Genomic DNA, 22,285 nt, shown 5'->3' with positions numbered 1-22,285 from the left:
AGGATGATCTGTGCATCCACAGATTTCATCTATCGTTTCACTGTATGACTGCATTATCTTACAGACATCACTATACTGCTGTTCATTGTAAGGAAGAACTGGAGGTGGAACTATGACTGATTTATTTGCAAGCTCCTCAGTAAATTCACCTTCAACATCACTACAATAAAAATCTTTAAACTTTTTCAGAAGGGGGAGATAATATACTGTTGCATTTAAAATCAGGGTTGTGTAGTTGGATTTTAACCTTCTCTGATCTTTCTCTCGAGACAGCTGATCCAAGGCTAGGTCTTGAACCGATCCTGTGGCTGGTCTGGTAGATTGGCAAAGGTCATGTGTTGCACAATAGCAGCAAATGCAAACCAATGTTTTGTCCCTTCATTATAATTTTCCCTTTCATGTCGCACCCCAGTTGTAAAATTTAAATTGTCACCAACGATTCTGAAAACTCTTCCTTCCCTGACTGCTAACTGCAGCTCCTTAAAACATGAATTCTCTAATTTTTCAACTTCTCTAATGGTAGCTTCATAGCTACTGGACACACCCAGAATATGCAATCTATCAAAAACCTGTTGGGAACAAGAAAGAAATCAATGAAACCTTGTATCATATTATCATACTGATGTCTCCTATTATTTACTTGAGAAAAGGTCTCATCTGCTTCATTGTATCGACAATAAAAGATGAGATATTGAACTTGACCACTGAAACATAAAATATTGTTGTCTGTGATAGCTGACTGCTAATAAAATTGACAGATGTGTAATAAACTAGCAGCATGTGAGTGATCAGCCACGCATACGATTGAACCTGAATCTGTGTCTACAGGTGCTTGACCACTAAGCTATAGTGGCTTATAATGCCAAGCCATGCATCCAAAATAAACCTTATAAATAAACATTGGTAGAAAATGAGTGTTATATCGTGATATTGATTCACAATGTACATTTGTAGTTTCAGATCATATCCTGTCAGCCATTTACAATGTATACCAGTATTTTTAAATATAATATTAATTGTATAAGATTTTATTGAAAACTGAAGATCCTTTATGTAACAGTTTGGTTCATGTTTGATCCATTAAAGTTTAAATGATAATTACTGGAACTTGGTTATGCTGGTTACATTTCTAAGGTATTAAGTTTATGCACTTACTATTCAGCAAAAAAGGGTTTGAAATTTTACTCATCTTTTATCCATATAACATTTCAAGTTATTACCCGTTATTTAATCTAAACAAACATGTAAATAGAACTGTAAATGGCTCGTACATTCCTTGGAAACTTAATTACATGGATGAATAAAAGTTTTTTAAAGCTGTTCTTGTCATCTTGTAAGACCACCATTAGGTGTGTTTTCCTTTAGAAATTTGAAAAAGGGTAAGAAAAGGGCCAGAAATAATAAACATATAAAAGATGAAAACAACTCTGAAAACAAAATAAAATCATTGAGAATTATGTAAAAAAAATTCGCAAGCAAGATTTTGAAAATATACATGCAAAATATCAAGATGCAGTTAGAAACATTTGGGTAAGAGGGCAGCCATTTTGTAACAAATAAGTTAAGGTGAATAAAAGTGTTTAACTCAATCATTGTGTCACCCAAATTTTATAATGTATGATAGAAATCGAATCTGTCAATAGGAAATAACTTTCCCTACTTACTGGCAATACTGGTCACAACTATTGACTTCAAGATTATTTTAAAATGATGAGAATTCAATGTCTGTTTTTAGCTGGTCTAAATGTAAGAGTATCCTGTGACTTTAAGGAAAGGCGAACCAAAGCTGAATAAAACATGCAAGTAGCAATAACGTCTTCTGAAAATAAAAATAATAATTCTGAGATGCATCATTTGACTAAATAATGCACTGAGTGCTAGCTTCCTGTTAAAGTGTTCAAGCACTGAACAAATTTGGGGACACAATGTTTAAAACCATGAAATGTCAGAAAGTATGCCATGCATTCATGTCAACAAGTTAAACTGCTGGAATATTGCAATTATAACAATACACAACAAATGAAAATAACTTAGACCTTTTCATGAGTCTGTTCATTTTTCATAGTGATAGCTATTATCTTCTGTACAAGTGATAATTCCACAGACCTATTGCTTATAAGCATTGAGTATACAAGTCTTAACTTGGGCAGAAGTGACCTAATGGGCTGAATCATGCCAAGTTTGCCTGTTGGCAATGCCACTGCTAGTAATACTTCAGCCAATATCGGGTTACTCAGAAAAAGTTCTGTGCATATATCATTCCATGAAAAGGATGTTAAGTCTCGATTAGGATATAATATGCTGCTTTCATCCCTTATACATTTTGATAATGCCTTTTGTTCAACTTCCCAAATGAATAACATCTTTACAGCTTTTCTGAGCTAATCGCTATTTAACACAGTCTCTGCAATTGTTTCAGTGGAAGTATATAGAGCAGCATGCAGCAATTTCGCTCAAACAGAGAGAGTTACATCATCAAATGATGATAATCTTGTATCTAATAATTTGGTAGCTAATGTTTCCACTTCATTTTTTGATGTTGGCAATTTATCACGTACAGAAATATAGCTCCATTCTTTTTGAGTTTCTCTGAAAAAGACATATGTAAAAATCAAAAAATACATATATCATGTTTGTTTTAATAATATTAAGTGGAAGGACTACATTTTGTGTGTAGTTAAATGAGAGAGTATTCAGTTAGAGGTACTTGGGCTACCACAAGTAATTGAGTTTAGGTTTTTGACTGTGTCAATGGACACTGCAGCTGAGGCATACTAGCTTATGTAAAGCCATTTCTCCAATTTGATTGGCTGCAGCAATGCATGTAAGATATTATCTGCTGAAACAAAATAAGATTATAGTTTAACAGTCATTTCTGATTTTTCGACTACAGTACCTGTCAATTTTTGATATCTACAGACTGCCATTAAGTGTAAAAGATTTTGAATTATATCACAATTTAATGATATTTATCTATATTTAATTTCAACTTAAAATGCCTGCTCAAGAACCTACCATCTCCACTGTCTCTACCTCTAAATTTTGTATTATCGTGTCATGCTTTTTAAACAAATTTATACCTCATGTTTTATACCTTATGTCCAAGACTGGTAAGACTGGGTCTGTTTGTGTAGATACTGTACAAGTATAAATGTGATCATACTGACTCGATGCTTCATTTTTTTTTTTTTTTTTTTGAACTGTTGGACATGTCACTAATGGTGGTGGTGCTTTCATTAGTGGTCAAACATGCAGAAGGGAACAAGCATTTCACCCTGGCATGCTGTGATCTGCATGAAGCTCCTGAACATGTAGAAAAATTCATATAAACATTTTTAAAACAAACACCATACCTAATCAATATAAAAACATAAAAGGATTAAACGGCCACAAGCTATATGACTGCACATGCTACAACCAAATCAAAAATATTAGGCTAAGTAGGTCAGTGGACTTTCTTCAAAATGTTTTCACTCAAAATAAACACATCAATCTAGTTTCAGAGCCAAAATTTGCATGAAAATAGTAGACAAACACTTCCAGGTGACCATATTGTTTGCTTAGGTGCGATTGATTTATTGTTGTTGTTGTGAACTTAATGCCATTTCTCAGTTTAGCTGTGGGAGGAAGAACCCAGGAAAACACTGGGAAGAACCACCGAGCCATGGGAATCTACTAGCAAGCTTCCTCACCCACAGTGGCCAAGCGAGATTTGAATCCAAGACCACATTCCATTATTTTTGTATAGTGTGGCCTTTGCTTTAATGACTTAGCATGCACTAATAACGTTTAATTACTCAACAATATTAATTAATTAGCTCCAAATGTCAATCCTTATTATGGCACATATGCTTCAACATCAGTGACAACAAGAACTGAAAAAGGCTAATAATGCCTGGCCTATGGCAAGTGGCTAATAATGCCTGACCTATGGTAAGTGGCTAATAATGCTTTCCTATGGCATGTGGCTAATAATGCCTGACCTATGGCAAGTGGCTAATAATGCATACCTATGGCAAGTGGCTAATAATGCCTGACCTATGACATGTGGATAATAATGCCTGACCTATGGCAAGTGGCTAGTAATGCCTACCAATGGCAACTGGCTAATAATGCCTGACCTATGGCATGTGGCTAATGATGCCTGAACTATGGCAAGTGGCTTATAACGCCTGACCTATGACAAGTGGCTTATAATGCTGACATGATTCAAAGACAAGGAAAAATATTAAATGGGGTACTGCCACAAACAATTTCTTTGAACTATCAACATTTGGATTCTTGATGATCTAGCAAGAAGTCACAGACTTTTTGCAACACAACTCAAGAAAATGAAGCCACACCCATTATGATACACTAAACTAAGACTAGTCACCAGTTCTAGCACTTAGAAAGTCATGGGCCTTTAAAAGAAAAGACCTGGGCAAAGTGTGAAGTTTACAACCAAACCAAGCTGACAACAAAAACTAATATTTCCTAATCAAAGACCATTAATAAAATATTTTCAAATCACAAAATGTATCATAATGACCCGTCATGCTGTAAAAAAATTATTTTATCAAAGTATTTTTCTACACCTACATTTCAAAATATGGACAGACTAATAACCTGACCAACATCTCCATTGCTCTCAAAGCATATGACTCAGAGCAATTGTAACATTGTAAAATTAATCAGTACAGTGCTACGATGAGTGCACAAATTTCAGACAAATTAATTCTATGAAGGTTGTTCAATGAAGCTATTTAATGGAACACATTCAACTTAAGTATATTGGTCCAGAGTGGGTGATGGTGCAGTTAAAATGTAGGCAGTGTTAAGATCCATAGAGATTCATATTCTGTATATATTTTGCTAAATGTAACCTGATTTCACAAGGCCAGTAGTTTGGAAAATGTAGTGTGCACACTCCTCCCAGAATTTGTTAACATTTACTGATGGTACACCATGCTCCTCCACAAACTCCATCATTGCTAACTTCTCTTCTTTGCTCCATTTCTGGTACGATCTATTTTGGTCTGGGAACTGCAATCAATAAACAGTTATGAGCTATAATGTTTGAAATTAACTTTAAGTACCAGTTGGTACTTGACGTATAAATCTCCGACACAGTAACAAATAATTTAAATTTATCAAGAATTTGGAAAGACAAATAACTGTTAGTTAAATACCTATTGCTGCTTAATAATGCAAGTATTTACCTATTGTCTTCTGGAAATAAAGACCACATTTTCAAACCTTAATCTTACAAGGTTGTTAGTTGCATAATAATGTAAGAAACTTTTCTGCTAACAACTATTATAACAACAAGGTAATACACAGAGAATATAATGAAAATAATGCTGGATTACAAGCTATAAGCAAATGAAATGTGTGCTTTTATGTCATATCTCAATGTAAAAACACACGTCATAAAATATATCTCAATGTAAAGACACACATGATGTCATAAAATACAATACAGTGGTCTTGCAATACAGTAAATGTAAGTGTCACACTGTCTGATGAGACCGCTCCGGTGGCTTAGTGGATAGAGCGTCCGCCTCGGATGCGGGAGGTCATGGGTTCGATCCCAGGCCGAGTCATACCAAAGACTTACAAAAATGGTACTAACAGCTACCTCGCTTGGCGCTCAGCATTAAGAGGTTAGTGTAAGGACTGGTCGGCCTGGTATCAGGATAATGTGACTGGGTGGGACATCGTGCTGCATGTCTGCAGCATGTTGCCCCAGTGCTGGACATCATTATAAACTGCCACGCTGCAGACATCGTAGCAATATGACTGAAAAATTGTTAAAGCTATATTAAAAATCCAAATCACACACACACACACACATACACGTGTCTGATGTATGCATATAATAATGGCATGGCAAACATTCAGATGTATATAGTGATTATATGATTCTTCATTTCAGTACTTCATTACAATAATAAATACTTTTTATATTCCCATGTATACATTACAAATGCATACATAATGATAAACAATTGGTTTTAATTAATACTTATTTACTTGTCTTACTGATGAGTTAAATGCAAATGTTCCTGTGTAGTTTTAAGAGAATATGTTTCACTTTTGTAACAGATCTGAGGCAAAGTAAGTATCAACATATAATGAGCATCTCCTTAAACCTTGCGGATAGACATTAAAAATTTGTGCAAAGTGAATCAGTACAGAATGTTGCCAACTGCATAGTGTAATATACCTCTAACTGTCTGCACTTCTCTATCTGCACAGGAGTCTTTCCTGTTGGTGATGACCTCTCTCTTTTACAATAGGTTTGGAAACTAGGATGATGCTCCATTCTATAAAATCAAATTAGAACATTTCAGTAAACATTTTTTATTTTTTTATTTTCACTAGGTATCAAAGAATCAATTCAGTGTATTTTCAAATGATGCAGTAATCATTATTAATTTTGTAACCATTTTCTATTGTGAAAGAAATATAGATATAATAAAGGTATTATTGAAAGCATCTTTTTTTATGATAAATGCTTCACATATCTTGTTTTACTGTCAGTCATTAAACATACAATATTAAATTTAAGTTCCTTAATGGAAAGATATTTATTTACCTTAATACCATGAAGATTTCATCATAAACTTTGGCATGTATATATAGTTTAATGCTTGATTTGTTTTAAAAATATGCCCATGTAAACATAGAACACCAGAGTAAATAAGATTGTGCCAATTTGGTACATTTTGGATGAATCGGTCAAAATGACATGTTTCATTCCATACTTGACCTCAACCCAAGCCTCCAGCAAACCCTCATAAATGAAGGTTAGTGCTTTAGTTTTAATAAGTGCTAGCTACACATGAACAGAAGAATCCTTTACCCCCACCATGCCTTTCTAAATTTCTCCCCAATTCCTATAAACTGTGTTGTTTTATATTGACTCCTCTTATTCTTAATGTTTATATAATCTAACATAAAATCATGAATGATGTTTTATCTCAGTTTCCTAAAAAGTTGATATCCAAAACTGACTAAGATGTATCAAGTCCTTTTATTGCAAAAACATGTACCTTTTTATTTACAAAGTGCACCTGAATCAATCGACCAAAATTATTTCTCTCTTTGAGGAACTCCAAGCGCTAAATCATGATTAATCTTTGCCAAAACCTGTGCTGTTACATAGAACAATATATTAATATCAGTTTTAAATTGGTCAAAGAATTTATTGCAAATGAAACATTGAGATGATTCTGTCTAAATTGTTCAATTTTTTGGCAAATGCATGTGCCCCCCCCCCATTGAAGGGATTTGATATTAACCTTTGGCTAATTAAGGATGTCATCTATCACCTTATACCAATTCCGACGAATAATTAAAAAGTAATCGTAAGCAAATGGAATGCCGTCGAAATGGGCAACATTTGACAAAAGGTCGTCACTTTCGCCCCTTCGTAGAAGAGGTTGTTATATCCATCCTAATATTTGACATAATTTGGGCTGTCATGGAAAACGAAATATACATATTTATATAAAATTGGTCAAGGAATTCATTGCAACTATAATATTTTGGATGACGCAGTGAGAAATGTGCAATATTTGCAAAACAATCGTTAACCTCACCCCTGGTAAAATGGGGAAGATATTTTCGTCTTAATCTTTGGCAAAATTAAAGCTGCCGTACATAACCTCATATCAATTTCGACGTAAAATTTATCATGGAATCCATTGGAAAAGTAATGTTTGAGATGACGTAGTGGGAAACGTGCAATATTAACAAAATAGTGTTGTGTGTATCCCTATACTTCGTCTTCGCCTAATTGTATAAATATTTGTAAAAACACCTAAGTAGCCGATTTGCTGGTTAAACTTGAAGACACGATAACGACTGATATTGTTCAAATCGAAAGTATTAGTAAAGTTCATATTGTGTCACTAACAAAAAGAATATTAAAGCAATACATGTGCCACGGTTAAATTACCGAGATCTCTCCGGGTGAGGCCATTTGTTTTGATCACGTGACAATATGGCTTCGGCGTTCGCCTGCCTTACGTGGGAGAGGTATAATAGCAACTCATTTCTGGCGATCAGCCTCGAGCGATCAGCCTTAGCTAGATTTGTCTCGCGAGTTCTCGTATTGGCTGAGGGACCGATCATTCTAGCTTAGTAATCTGCATAGATAAGAAGCTTCTTTTGAGATAACTAATATACATAATGCACCGGCGAACGTACTAAGGAAACGGAAGAATGATAAGAAGAAGAATGCATTTGTAACACTGAGTAAACAATTATTTACAACTATCCAAACATGATACAACAAGAAACATATATTGAATTACCACTAAACATTACTTTTTTCTTGTAACCTTACAGCAGTATCACTATGTATCATGATATCACTTTCTTTCTTTAAATTTAATTAGTAAACTAAAATAATTAAATGACATTAATAATTAATATGCTGACTTATATCAAGAATGCTGACTTTAAATAAGCTATATTCAAAAATCAAATTTAAAATTATTTACAGTCAACTTGAAATTAAATATTTACATGCACAATTTTAATAATTTTAAATTGTAGACTGAAATAAAATAAGTTGACTTACTGGTTTGCGATTTGTCTCACAAGATAACATTCAATGATAACAAAAGAGTAAGTATTAACACTGCATTTATCATTAACAAGTCCTAAAACAATATTTATCATTTTCTGCATGATGATGTTACTGTAATTAAAAGGTTGAATGAAGAAACAACATGGAAATTTCATAAGGTGCAAACATGTAACATGTCTGATTAAGGTGAGTGAATACATTTGTATAATCTTTATTATCACTTGTTTATAAATAAAATTATCATGCTTTAAACGTGAAACAATTATTCCCCTTTTTAATCCACTTTAATTGAATTTGTTTGCTTTTGATGTCAGGACAAGTAGGATCAATTAGGAAATAAATAATTAAAATCACTTGTTATGAATAAATACCCTTAACATATTTGTAGTATAAATTATATATTTTTTAATGAAATTATGTTGTTGTTATTATTATTATTAATTAATTAATTAATTAATTAATTAATTAATTAATTAAAACATATGAGATTAGTTATGATTGGATTAATTAAATGCGGAATGAATTGCCCACTGAACTTAGACACAATGACACAATGATCACAATCAAGAGTGCTCTCAGAACTCACTTATTTCAACTGCAAGAACAAACTTAAAGACCTAATAATGTTTCCTACTTTAAATATTCTCAGCATGGATTTTTTTAATATTTTCTAATTTCATGGTGTTTGTTTTTGTGATCATATCATTATGTTTTTTATATTATAGTTGTTTTCTAATGTTGTAAAGCGCTTAGAGCTTCTACAGATTAGGCGCTATACAAAGTCCTCGTTATTATTATTATTATTATTACTGAATATAATCACTTGGGATAAAGGAAAAATTCTGCCAGTCATTAAATATTCATTTATGCAAATATGCAAATGAATTTGGTTGAAACTTTTGTTTTAATTGGACATTGTGGTTTTGTAAAAATAACGTTGACATTGAGACTTGTGCTTCTAGAAATTTAGTATTATGTTATCAGACCGGTAGTGTATATACTGTAACCGCTACTAATAATTCCATTGTAGGTTTCATTTCAGCGCTGGTTATTACATTTTATTTTGTTTACTGTTACAATTTTTAAAGTACTATTTGAAATTAGACCGCCATTGGTGGCGTTATCAATTTTCGTGGATTGGTTGAATTTCAAGGTTATTTCGCTAGTAGTTTTATTATATTTATTATATATTATTATAACCGTATCTATGAATTCTTTGTATGTTTATATTTTTTAATAGACACGTTTTTAAATTAGAATTGAAATTAAACGATACATCATTATACGCCTCATATCCATTTATTACCGTTATCAGTTTTCGTGGTTTAGTAATAAGATCGCATTATTTTATCTGCACGGCAGTACTCGTAATAGTATCTATACTGACACCGTTACTAAGTTATAAGTTACATTTTATTTGGGTACTAGCAATTACATTTCTTTCCGATTAATCCACTTTAAGTTTATTACCGTTATTAGTTTTCGAGGACTGGTATTAAAAAAAAGTCATTTGAAAAACCCGCAGGGGCTCGTATCATTACTTACAATTGACCTGTCATACATGTGCTATATAGTAGTTATTATATAGTACATTAGTCCGAATTTCCTCTAACCATTGCCACCCCATTTTTGATATTTGGACAGTTATATTGGGGTGTAGGTTCCCTACACCCCAGCATAAATATCCAAATATAAAAAATGGGGTGACAAGGGTCAGAGGAAATTCTGACTAATAGTACATGTATGACAGGTCAGTTGTAAGCAACGATACGAGCCCCTGTGGAAAAACTAATATGGTGTGGCCTAGCTTCCGACGATATTGGTTCTATGGCATCTCTATATTTGAACTTTTCGGTAGGTTTTTATTTCATCTATTGCACCACATATCATGTACTTATATATACTACGTGACCATAGCCTAGGTTACTAGTATTGCATCACCAGTTTATTTTGGGAAAATGTCAGGATTGCTGACGAGTACACTATTTTATAAATAAATCCATGAATATTATTGTTTCTAAATAATATCCTTAACCTATGTTTATAGATAGAATCAAAATCTTCTTAAAATTGCTATCACTGTAACAAATTGTTTAGCCAGTTTGTTGTCTGATAATGTCCAATGATGTTATACAAGAATTAGATCACTTGATTACTGTGATGGTCAAGGACTAGGAGATGGAATCTATGGTAGCATATAAGAGTCAAAATGTGAAGCATGTTAATGTCGTATTTTGGCGGCTTTCGCAGTTAACAGGTGTTGACTTGAAAGCTGCATTGTACGCGATTTATTACTTTTTATTGGAACACGGTTTGTTGTTCAAACAGTCTTAGGTTGATATGTACTTTCATGCTCATGTTGAATGTTCGTTCTCAGCAACAATCCCAGAGCAACTCGAATCATCATGGGTGGTTATTTGCAAATGCATTTCTTTAATTCTATCTTATAAGTTTATGTTGCTGTATGGCACAGGTGGCATAATGAGTGCCATATAATTAGCATCCATATATATGCGATATCTTAGTAACTCCCTTTTCATCACTAGGACTGTACATAACATATGTTTATTGTTTGTTTCCCACATTAATCTGATTTATAGTGGAAAATAAATTCATTTAATACAAACAACAACAACCAGACTTAAATTATATCTTGAGGATCATTGTTTTTATTAACTTATTTGCTGATTGCAGACTTCATGACCTGAAATATCATAGCACGCATGATAGTAGTGAACAGAAAATCAAAACAGAATGAAAGAAATAATTCAAATTTTGAATCATTTTAAATTAAAAACAGTTGACTGATTCTCATAAATTCTGTGACATAACTACACATGTTTTAAGACCCTTTTTGGTAGGCTTAAATGGTAAATAATAAAAAATATACATTATACATCCACATCACTCAACTGTGTGTTACAGTAGTAGTTGTAAAGACTTTGCAGGGTCTATATACTGGTCCAAATCTGCCCATATCTTATATGTACCAAAATCCATCAAAACATCTAAAACAAACATTTTACAACCTTGGTGGTAGTCGTATTGATATTTTACAGTCAGCTGATCATTCTCATCAGAAGTCTGTTCAGCGGATGCATTAAGTTGAATGATAACTTTATCAGTGCTCATCCATATCTGGTGACAGTATCAATCAAAACTGTTCGAGTTTTACGAATAACAAGTCCATATAAATGTACATTTGCCTGTATATTATAGTATGTGTTTTAGATTTTTAACATAGCTTTAACAATTTTTAAGTCATATCGCAAAGATGTCTGCAGTGGCAGTTTATAGTGATGTCTAGCACTGGTGCATCATTCCCCAGATATGTAGCATCATCTCCCACCAAGTCACATTATCCTGACACCAGGCTGACCAGTCCTAACACTAACCTCTTGATGTTGAGCACCAGGCGAGGCTGCTGTTAGTACCTTTTTATGAAGTCTTTGGTATGACTCAGTCGGGGTTTGAACCCACGACCTTCCACATCCAAGGCGGATGCTCTAATCACTAGGTCACCAGAGCGGTCACCTGTATAATATATAATAATGAATGTACTGGTAAATCTTATGATAATGACATGATTAGTCGCTTTATATTTTCTGTGACACTAATAGGTCGTGCATAAAGTATGTATTCATTGAGTGGAGGTTGGGGTTGTTGAAAAAATTCAAAAAGCGTTAGCCTGTGCATGTGGCAGTTTGACTGCTAAGTATGTTCTGCAGCGGTAGGGGTCAATATTCCTTGATGATTGTGATGTTTATGAAGAGTAGTCAAGTCAGAAACATAACTAGCAGATGAGTTAGATGCAAAGTGGCTGGTATGCCATGTCAGGCTCAGCCAATATCTGCTTAAAATTATGAAGTGTGATATGTTGTAGTTTTATTGCCCATGGTGCACTTTGTGGAAGACGTATTTTCCTCTTCCTTTTCTGACATGACCAGTTATTTTATCTCATAATTCCGACAGATTATGCATTCCAGACCCTGGTGCCTCATGCGAATTTGTGAAGCCATACCCTTGCCATACTGGGACAGTATTGTATTTGGATAGACACATGGATTGCCTTTTTGACACCTACTGTACTTTACTTTTATAAGAGTGAGATTCAGAAGCATGTCTTAAATTTATTACTCATCCTAGGCCAACATGAAATGTCACATGATCGCACACACCTTACAAAAATTGTCACCCGAGAAAAGAACTGTTATTTTTCCTGATTTGGATGATATTGAAGCTGATGATAAAAATTTGAGGTCCAGTCATTCCAAATGATGATATGATTGATATCCACTGTTGATATTCCACTGTTGATATCAAAATTTTAGTCACTGGCCGATACTTGATTATTAAAGTTAAGGTCTACTAAATATTAGCTGCTGTCACTTGTTTAAAACTATTATTAGAGATATATATTTACATTTTCCTTAGAAAAGCATTGGTTATGATTTCTGTAAAATTCAAGCTATATATCACTATTATAGTTGATGTTAATACTTTCCTACTTTCATTTTCAAAGTTTGTTTTACATGGTATTAATTTAAACCTCCGCTTACTTTTAATGACTGTACTAATAACTTCATCTTTTATAATTCAATTGTCCCAGCTATTCTTGGAAGGGGGGTGGTGACTCAGCAGTGTACATACACAAGGGTGGGATACAAAAATGTATGCTTTGCAATGAGTAATGGGAAAGGGGGTAAAAAATCACCAATTGTTTGCATATGTGCTTTATGGACAACCCCTAACATCATTATCAGAATATTATTATTGCCAGTGTAACTGTTCTTGGGTAAAGTTATTGGATCGATTAAATGTTTTAACAACTGACCATAATGTCATTATAGTTCATTTGTGCATGAAATATCATTCTACATTATAACTATTTTCTCTTCTTTTTGTTAACCTTGTTTGCAGATTAGTGTAGATTTTGGCTGATTTTGGTAATTATATGGACTTTTACAAATGGGCCTTGTTACCTGATAGTCAAAAAGATGTTAAGATGACCATTCCTCTGATAAAGGTGTGTAGATGAGTCAGCGCTAAGGACAAGCTGAAAAATGTGATGCTGCAAAGGTATATTTTCCATTTGATATATCACAGATGACTCATATCAGCATCCATACTAGAAGTATGGGTGTGACTGACTATCCTATATTCTGCATGAGACAGAAAAAGTGATCTAACATTGTGTGCCACATCATGTGCTTTTAATTACTGCTGTTCTAGTATGTTGATAGCTAAACATTAATGTGTATAAGGGGAAATATTATTTATTTTGTAATAGAGTGGGAACATTTTAATTTGTCATAAAAAATGGTACATTTTCCTTTCCTTAAGCTATGGATCGGCATTTTGAATTATGTATTATTTTTAACATTAACATGAAAAATTTGCAATATTTTTGTGATTACTCCAATACACTAAATCATTTAACCTTCTATGAGCAACAATTATTAATTTTTCCTACAAATACTAAAGGCATCACATGCTGCATTTCTGGATTAAACACATTAATTCCATTATGTCTTAGATATTTCACTTTGAATTGTTTGCATGTAAATATAAGTTATTGCACACATATTGCATTATTATGTGCAGTATTAATTTTAATCTTTATTGGTGGGGAGTATTCATAGTGATGATTTAGTAACATTTAATATTGAGCTTTACATGCTGGGTATGCAGATGAGTTTGAATGTTTATAAACCGCTGTTGCTTTTAATTACTGCTGTTCTAGTATGTTGATAGCCTCTGTATCACAAGTAGAGCAAACCTTTACCTAAAGTTCAGAGTGATGGCAATTTTTCTTTGTAGGTAATAAGTACAGAGAGAGAGAGAGAGAGAGAGAGAGAGAGAGAGAGTTAGTTCACAGGCACTTTACTGAGAAAAAAACTTAGTATGATGTATCCCAAAAGATTACAGTCTACCAAAGAATCTTACAGTTGCCAGCCACAAAAATATATAGTGTGTTAATTCTACCAGAGACAAAGAACTCTTTCATCCTGTGTCCAAAAAGCTTAGAAATAGACAGTATTATAATAAGTCCCAAATGAAATCAAAGCAAAAAGTACTGTGATAAAACTCATGTAGCAACACAGTTTTTATTCAAAAAGATGATTTGTCACTGACTGTGCACAGCTTCTAACTTACAGACAACTGTACCAAAGTGACACTGTTACAAAGAGTAACTAAAATACCTTCCAATCAATAAACAAACAACATGAGTACGCTATTTGTTAAGAAAGGTAGGGGCTAAATTCTGAGTACTGACATAATGTTAACTCAGATGTAAATATTAATCACCTAAATTTTCTGATAGTTGCAAATAGACTTGGTACCTCTTTGTGCAGTTAAATGTGACCTCTGCGTTATGTTGGTGAAATAAATTATGTAAGATGGGTATGTTTTGATTCCTTTTTGTTTCCACCAATGGTATGCAAGGTGTTCAGACAATTAATGCAAAATGTTTATTTTTCTTTCATTTGTTCAGTGATCCAATAAAGGCAGTGGGCAATTTCGGAGCGATTACATTATCAAAGGTAAAGTGAAATTTTGCGTTACTAGATTACATTTAATTTTTTGGGTAAGTTAATCAGAATGACGAATGTTGATTTGGATGTTAAGATTTTTGTTTCTTGAACACACTGGATACTGCACTTTTTCTGCAACCATTCAGGTTCAGTTGTATGGATAACACTCCAATTTCATGTATTTCAATGCAGTTAAAGCAAGTTTTGGTCTGAATTTATATTATTTAAGTTAGAGCATCATTTGTCTCAATAGCAATGTAAGGAGCATTGTTGACAGTACTTTGATTTTAGTTTACTTTTATAACATCAATTTTTATAGTTTAAACTACTGAAAAAAATTAGTTCAGTTTATCAATGTTCAATGTTGCTTCATTACAAGGTATATATTTATGGGATACTTTTTGTCTTAGTATTATATAATCAAAAAATTAAACTAACATTTGAAAAATCTACTACATTTCACGGCATTTTAGAGAGAAAATTGGGGTGGTTCTAATAAATGGATGATCTATTTTGAACATATACATTATTATTATTGCAGAGGCTTCATTGTTTGTCAATATTGCTATAAATTAGTGCTACTTGACTTTTAATAATAACTGTATATACTGGACCCAATAAAAAAATTATAATTTCCTGTACTAGAACTTATGATGAAACTTTTTTTACACCTAGGTCATATGTTCCAAGACTTAAAAAGTGAAATAAATTTGTGTTTAATTTGTACCCCCATGTTGCATTAAAATTGATAAACAAAATGCTTATTTGATAATAAAATGAAAGAAGTTAACATTGTATTGTTATCACTTATACCTCTCTTTTTTCCATCATGAGCATTAATGAAAATGTATCCACAAAGTCCATATATGTAGCGTAGACATCTATACTGTAGCATGTTTCACTTGCATCAGATTACACAATGGTTATTGACATGAACATAGAGAAACAAATCATGTTTGGTTGTACTCAGAGGTTTGAATGTGTTATCTGATTGAAAACTGGATCCAACAAAATCACAAATGAGAGTGAAAAAGTGAAATGACTGCTTGAAGGTATGTGCCATTCACACATGATGCAGTGTTATGTGCAAAATAACCAAGATTGTATTATATCCAGTTCAATTATATGACAGTATCTTGCAAATAAAATCATTATTTTGTCATTTTGCCAACAGGATATTGAAGACAAGGATTGATTATTTTTTATTGCAAAGCAAGCTGACCTTGGAAACCGACTTGGAATACTTTTAAGCCGATTATATTTTAAAGGATATCAATAAAAACGTTATTTTTTTCAAAGCAAGCCGACTTTGGATTCTTTTAGGTGTGCTGATTTTATATATATATATATATATATATATATATATATATATATATATATATATATATATATATATATATACAGATACACACACACATTCAGAACACATAGGGAAACTACTTTGCTTCCATTTGACCAGTATTCACAGGAATTTTGGAAATAAAATGAAAAAATGAAACATTTTTTAAAGTGACATAATATAGTACTTCATGCATGGACATCGATGATCCAGGATCACTTATATGATTTGGAGAAAATGAAATCATTAGATGAATTTGTGAAGGCCAGAAGAGAAGATCATTTTGCAGACAATAAGATCATTAACATGGATAAAATTCCAGTGTGCTTTGATCTCATTCCTTGATGGACTGTCAATAAAATGGTGGTTGAAAGTGTGAGAATTAGCATGACTGGTGCAGATCTTAAATAAAATGACTTTAGTCCATGCAGTTTCTGCTTAAGGAGATGTGTTGCCTCCAACAATAAATTTTCACTGTATGACAAAACTAAAAAGATATTCATGCACTGAAAGAATGGATCATATATGTGCAGGAGAAGTGTTGGGTTATTGAGATGATGCTGCAATGGATTTAACAAAAGTACAGTTTTATAATTTTTAAAATAAAAATTTAAGTTGGAGTGCATTTCCGACATGCAATTTTCAAATGATTTAAAATGTGCTCACAACTTAAGTCTGGAAAAGAAACTAGGTGTCCCAGAACATACAGTGCACAAAAATATACATTCAGAATTGAGTAATGTTGTCTCAACATAAACGGTATATATAACTTTTTATGGATAACAAACTTTTGATTGAGTTGCATAGCTAAATGTAAGTGAAATTGCCATAATACTTCCATGCTCTTACATACAAATATCAATACTATTGTCAATGTATGAATTGTTTGCTAGTCATTTAAAGAGTGATATATTTATTTCATGATCTTTATATTATTATTTGGCAGCATAAAATTGATTTTTCAACACACTTTGATGCAGTTCTCTAAGATCTATAACTGTTAAAAGTTTCACCAAAATGTTTCCAAAAGTGAAGAAAAAAAAGTTGCTGCAATTGTACTGCAGGAAAAATGTTTTTCCTTTTCTTGATGAAATCCACACTAAAATCTATTAACATACAAATTCCTAATAGTAACTTTTCATTTGAAATGTTAATTGTCATAACTTTTTCCATTTATTATATTTTTAAAAAGAAAACCGTTATGGAATGATTTGAAAAAATCTTTTAAATTGATTCATTCCTTCATAGAAATTCAATAAAAAGAAATTCATTTTCTGTTTGCTAAATAAAATCATTCTTACTTCGTTCACATTATTTTCATCCATCCATTCCTCTTTTCTGGGAAATATATATAAAATCTATGTTATGGTTTTAAAGGTGACAAGTAAATCCCAGTCCAGGGGTTACATTATTTGTCTCCCCACAAGGCTTGCCGAGTGGGGATACATATAATGTAACCCCGCAACTGGGATTTCCTTGTCTCAGTCCAAACCCCAATGTAGATTATATTTCTCACCCAATATTTTCCTCTAAAAAGAACTCTTCATTAGTATAATATAGTTCATGTGCAAATGTTTACATGTGGCTCATTAATGCAAATATGTTAATGAGAGGTGTGGTGTGACCATTGCATCCAAAGTACAGTTTATGCGGATGTTATGTGAAATTGACTATAAATAATTAAAATTTATTACAAGAAACTTTCATTTTCATCAGTTTCAATTTTAAAAAGTTAAATTGTAAATAATGAAACGATACTGGCTACTCAGCTCTACTGTAGTTATACTTAGTACAAGCTGAATCGAAGAGTAACATCTTGCTTTAGATTATTCATGGGTACTTAGAGATCTGCATCACTATCGTATATAACTCTCCTTTTCTTTGGAGGAGGTGAAACTGTTTGTGACGTATTGTCCTTAGTATTGATTGTAAAATTACCCCAGGTGAAACTGTTTGACATGTGTTGTTCTTAGTATTGATTGTAGAATTACCCCATGTATAAAAGACCCTCCAAAACTTTCAAGTTCACGGATTCTTTGAAAATTTATTCTTTTCTTGGAAATATGGCAAGTGATACAGTAAATTTGCTTATGGATTAATGATTTCTTCTGGCTGGTAAGTGCATTATTTGTCATTAAATATTGTAGGTTTATCTTTCAGATCCATTGCTGAATGTCTTTCTCATGAGTGAGAGGAACAAAGTTATGCTCCACTGAAATCCATGTACCTGCTACAGATTGCAGATTTACACAGAGAATGTGACCTCTACTTTGTTTGTCAGAGCACAAGCAGAATTTTAAAGTCTTCAACAACACAGATTTCCAAGAATCACCAATTATTAGTGCTAATCATGTTATTTGTATTGCTAATTCAATATACAGTAATACTGAAAGGGATGTACATTTCTGACCACACTTTCTGTTCCCATGATTTCACTCTTCACAAACCAGTACTGGTTTACTCATGTTATAATGTTGCTCTTTTGCAAGAGCAATTAATAAAGCTCCATTTTTCATTATTGTTTACCTTTCTTGTTTAGCAAAGGCATCTGCTCCAACTGTATTTGACATGATTGTGTTATTGAATAATGGTTAAGATGTTACTCATTATTTCAGCTTGGTAAAGAAAGTAAAGGAAATATAAAAACATATTTCAGATTGCTTTTGATTGCTGATTAAACTTAAATGATGGCAGCCAGATTAACAACTATTCCATTAAAACATACATGGGACCCAGAAAGGCACTTTCAAAGTGGGATACTCACCCATTGATGCAGTTTAGAATTTTCTTATCATTTTAATATGATATCTGTGAAATCAATGTACATATATTTTGTTTTAAACTGCCTTCCCTGGGTACTATGCATGTTTAAATGGAACAGCCCTAAAAGCAAAGCTTACAAATATGGGACATATAGTGAATAAGCTAAATTTGAAAGAATCTGGGGGGAGCTCCATTATTTAAATAAATAGATTATTATATGTGCATGTTTTATATCTTGTACTTGTGTCAGTAATTGGCTTAAAACACTAAATATGTCTATATGTTCATAAACATATGAAACATGAACAGGCATCAAACCATGGGCAATAACTGTTGTCCAAAGAGTATTCACATAAAATATTTTGGTGGCTATCTGGGTAGAAAGTAGTTGCCTATGGGCACGAAACGGTGGGTAGTGGATGTGTTCCTCCTGTCAAGTAACAAAGTGAACAATATGTACATGCATGATAGAATGTTGCCTTTGCAACAGTAAACCACTTTTGGATACCATAAGTTTCATTTATTGATTAAAAATAAAATAATGAGATCCAAATGACCAACATTTCATGGTGAAAATTTAGTCTGATGAATTTCCCAGAAAAATTGTTCTTTTGGTAACAAAATCAGTTGTGTATAAAACATGTACACTGTTGTTTCATAATTTACTTACTTAGTTTAACATGTTTTGAAATGTATATATTTTCTGTATTCAGTCCAAACAATTTCATTGAGATTTTCTAATCGTGACCGCAGGCCATTTGCAATCGCATATTGTCCGGTTCTTTAATGTAAGAGTACAGTATACGTGTTAAGTGTTTCGACTGAACTTTTTAAATAATGGTACAATGTACCTCTGCAAACAAAAAACATGTGTGCAGATTAAAATTATTGAGGTACATTCATTGTAAGTGTAAATTTCTTTTCAGTAAGTATACAGTATTTAGCTTTTAATTGCTTTATAGACTTTAAATCTCTGCACAGTGATGCAGTGAAAGTTACACTGGGTGTTTGCAAATGAATAATTGAGGAATTAGGCATACAATATTTATACCCAATAAATGCAGAAACTGTACTCCAATTTTATGATTAGAAATATTTAAATTGGCTTTTTGTCATAGCCACCATTATATGGTTTCCCTGGACACTATGAAAGGCTTTCTCCCAGCCTACAAATGCATACCATATCTGTCCTTTAGGTCTACAACAGTGATCTATATGAATGGCAAGTTGTACTGTGTTCTTCATAATTTCCTGCCATTTCATTCAGTATATGCTTTAATAATGTTTTCAAGTAGATAAGATGCTGTACATAAAAGATGTCTTAATTTTCAAAACCTTTTTACCAGTCTTCCACCTCCATTGACCCCCATTGTGTCCCAAATCTTATTCAATAATTTACACACCTGGATAGCCTCTGACGAGGCTATGAGTTATATTGTGATTTGTAAACACCATTAATTTCATTGTAACTATAATTAAAATTTATATACTAAGAAGTTGCATTTTTGGTGCCTGAGCTTTTGCATTTACATAAAGACTTGTTTCACATGTTAAGAGGTCTTGTAATAAATATTAAGGAAAGAAATGAAAAAATAGCACATAGCAATGTCTGTCTTAGTTATATTTGAAATCTTTTTAATTGCATGATTTCAAATTCATTTTGCATTCAGATGTTGTGGTCTTTAATGTTTCTGTGGAAAATAAAAAATTAATAAAACATTTAACATCATACGATATTTCTTTATTACTTGCTTGTTCATACAACCATACTTATAGGACACACATTGTCATAATTCTAAGCATCCACAATATGTTTCTTTAGATAGGGCAATAATTGAATCAAAAGAAATTATTTTCTTTGAATTATCTGTTTCCATTCTAGATTGTATATCTACTATCTTCTCACAATTACCTTCTCACAATTATCAAATGTATTTTTATCATCAGAATTAAAATAAGTATTAGTCATTATAGTGCACAGGCCAAGAAATAAAATTACTAATGGGAAATGATAATTAAGGCAAAATAATTTACTTTCGTTAAATTATTTTCCATTTCAGGATTGTGTGTGTGCGTGCGTGCGTGTTTTTGTTTTTTACACGACTACTATTTTCTCAGATTACTCTGGTGGTCTGGTTGCCCAGTGTCAGGATAATGTGACTGTGATGCCCCAGTGCTTGACACCGCTATAAACAGGCCCCTGGTGCCTGATTGCTTGAAGACATCACCATACAAGCTCTGGGTTTATACACTCTCATTAATATTACCAACACGTAAAGCCCATAAAGCTACAGAAACCCGGGTAATTCGGTAATTATATTCCATCAGTATTCAATTCCTATATTTGTATCATAGGAATTATGGTAAATAAAGGGTTCTGAATTATTGAAGTGAGATCCTCATCTGATTTCTTGACCTTCTTGCATTATGTTGGATGGGTAGTCGGCATGCATGACTATAAACAAAATTCCCATGCTAAATTCAACGACAATAACTGCATTTGTTTTTTCCTCTCCAGTTCAGAAGTTACAAATGTAGAAATGGCTAAAAGAACAGCACACTCCTTTCCCAACCACAACCCCCAAGTTGAAACTTCAAAACCTTAACTGTCTAATTCTCCCAAGTGCAGGTCCTGTATTGAGGAAAATACGTTGTCTATTTCAGCAGCTTCATACAATGTATATATGTTGTCTTACTTTCATGGTGAGAACAGGATAATGTCTCAAACATGAAGGCAATCAACATGCTAACTGACTATAGATTGAGAAAATATTATTTGTTGACTAAGTGAATGACATTAATATCAGTCAAACAGAACAAATAATTGTGGTTATTTGTTAACTGAAAGAGGCTTGACGATTTATTCAACAAACTAAATGTTTCATAGAACTAATGCCATGTTTTTGTGTAACACTCAAGTTTGGCTTTACTATATATATATATATATATATATATATATATATATATATATATATATATATATATATATATATATATATATCCTGAATTTTAAGTTCAACTCCATGTGTGTTTTGATGTAACACATCAAATGGAAAAAAGTTGCCA

At 32.6% G+C, this 22,285-nt stretch overlaps 1 protein-coding gene and 1 long non-coding RNA gene across 7 annotated transcripts; one reads left to right on the top strand and one right to left on the bottom strand.

Annotated features, from left to right (window-relative positions):
* Positions 1-284: 284 nt before the first annotated feature.
* Positions 285-8,478, bottom strand: LOC149783735 (uncharacterized). 3 transcript variants are annotated; one of them, XM_089931979.1, is made up of 4 exons: positions 7,946-8,478; positions 6,209-6,308; positions 4,866-5,025; positions 486-569 (listed from the first exon to the last, which is right to left on the bottom strand). In XM_089931979.1, exons 1-4 carry the CDS (start codon positions 8,119-8,121, stop codon positions 562-564), a joined length of 444 nt encoding a protein of 147 aa, XP_089788105.1. In that variant the 5' UTR covers positions 8,122-8,478; the 3' UTR covers positions 486-561. The 3 variants fall into 3 exon arrangements, with proteins under 3 accessions (XP_089788106.1, XP_089788105.1, XP_089788104.1); XM_089931978.1 differs by lacking the exon at positions 486-569 and adding an exon at positions 2,678-3,303; XM_089931980.1 differs by lacking the exons at positions 4,866-5,025; positions 6,209-6,308; positions 7,946-8,478 and adding an exon at positions 1,272-1,354 and having other exon boundaries at positions 285-569.
* A 1,020-nt stretch (positions 8,479-9,498) lies between these two features.
* LOC149783734 (uncharacterized) lies at positions 9,499-20,950 on the top strand. 4 transcript variants are annotated; one of them, XR_016413664.1, is made up of 4 exons: positions 9,499-9,569; positions 13,502-13,660; positions 15,078-15,126; positions 18,617-20,950. It is a non-coding gene; the product is annotated as an uncharacterized LOC149783734 (long non-coding RNA). The 4 variants fall into 4 exon arrangements; XR_016413662.1 differs by lacking the exon at positions 9,499-9,569 and adding an exon at positions 9,657-9,734; XR_016413663.1 differs by lacking the exon at positions 9,499-9,569 and adding an exon at positions 10,358-12,007.
* Positions 20,951-22,285: the final 1,335 nt, after the last annotated feature.

Source organism: Sinohyriopsis cumingii, chromosome 14 (genome assembly GCF_028554795.1).
Source record: "Sinohyriopsis cumingii isolate HCF-2022 chromosome 14, ASM2855479v2, whole genome shotgun sequence".
In the NCBI taxonomy this organism is placed as follows: domain Eukaryota; kingdom Metazoa; phylum Mollusca; class Bivalvia; order Unionida; family Unionidae; genus Sinohyriopsis; species Sinohyriopsis cumingii.
The sequence above is the reverse complement of the archived record's forward strand: the minus strand, read 5'-3'. Positions and strand labels throughout refer to the sequence as shown.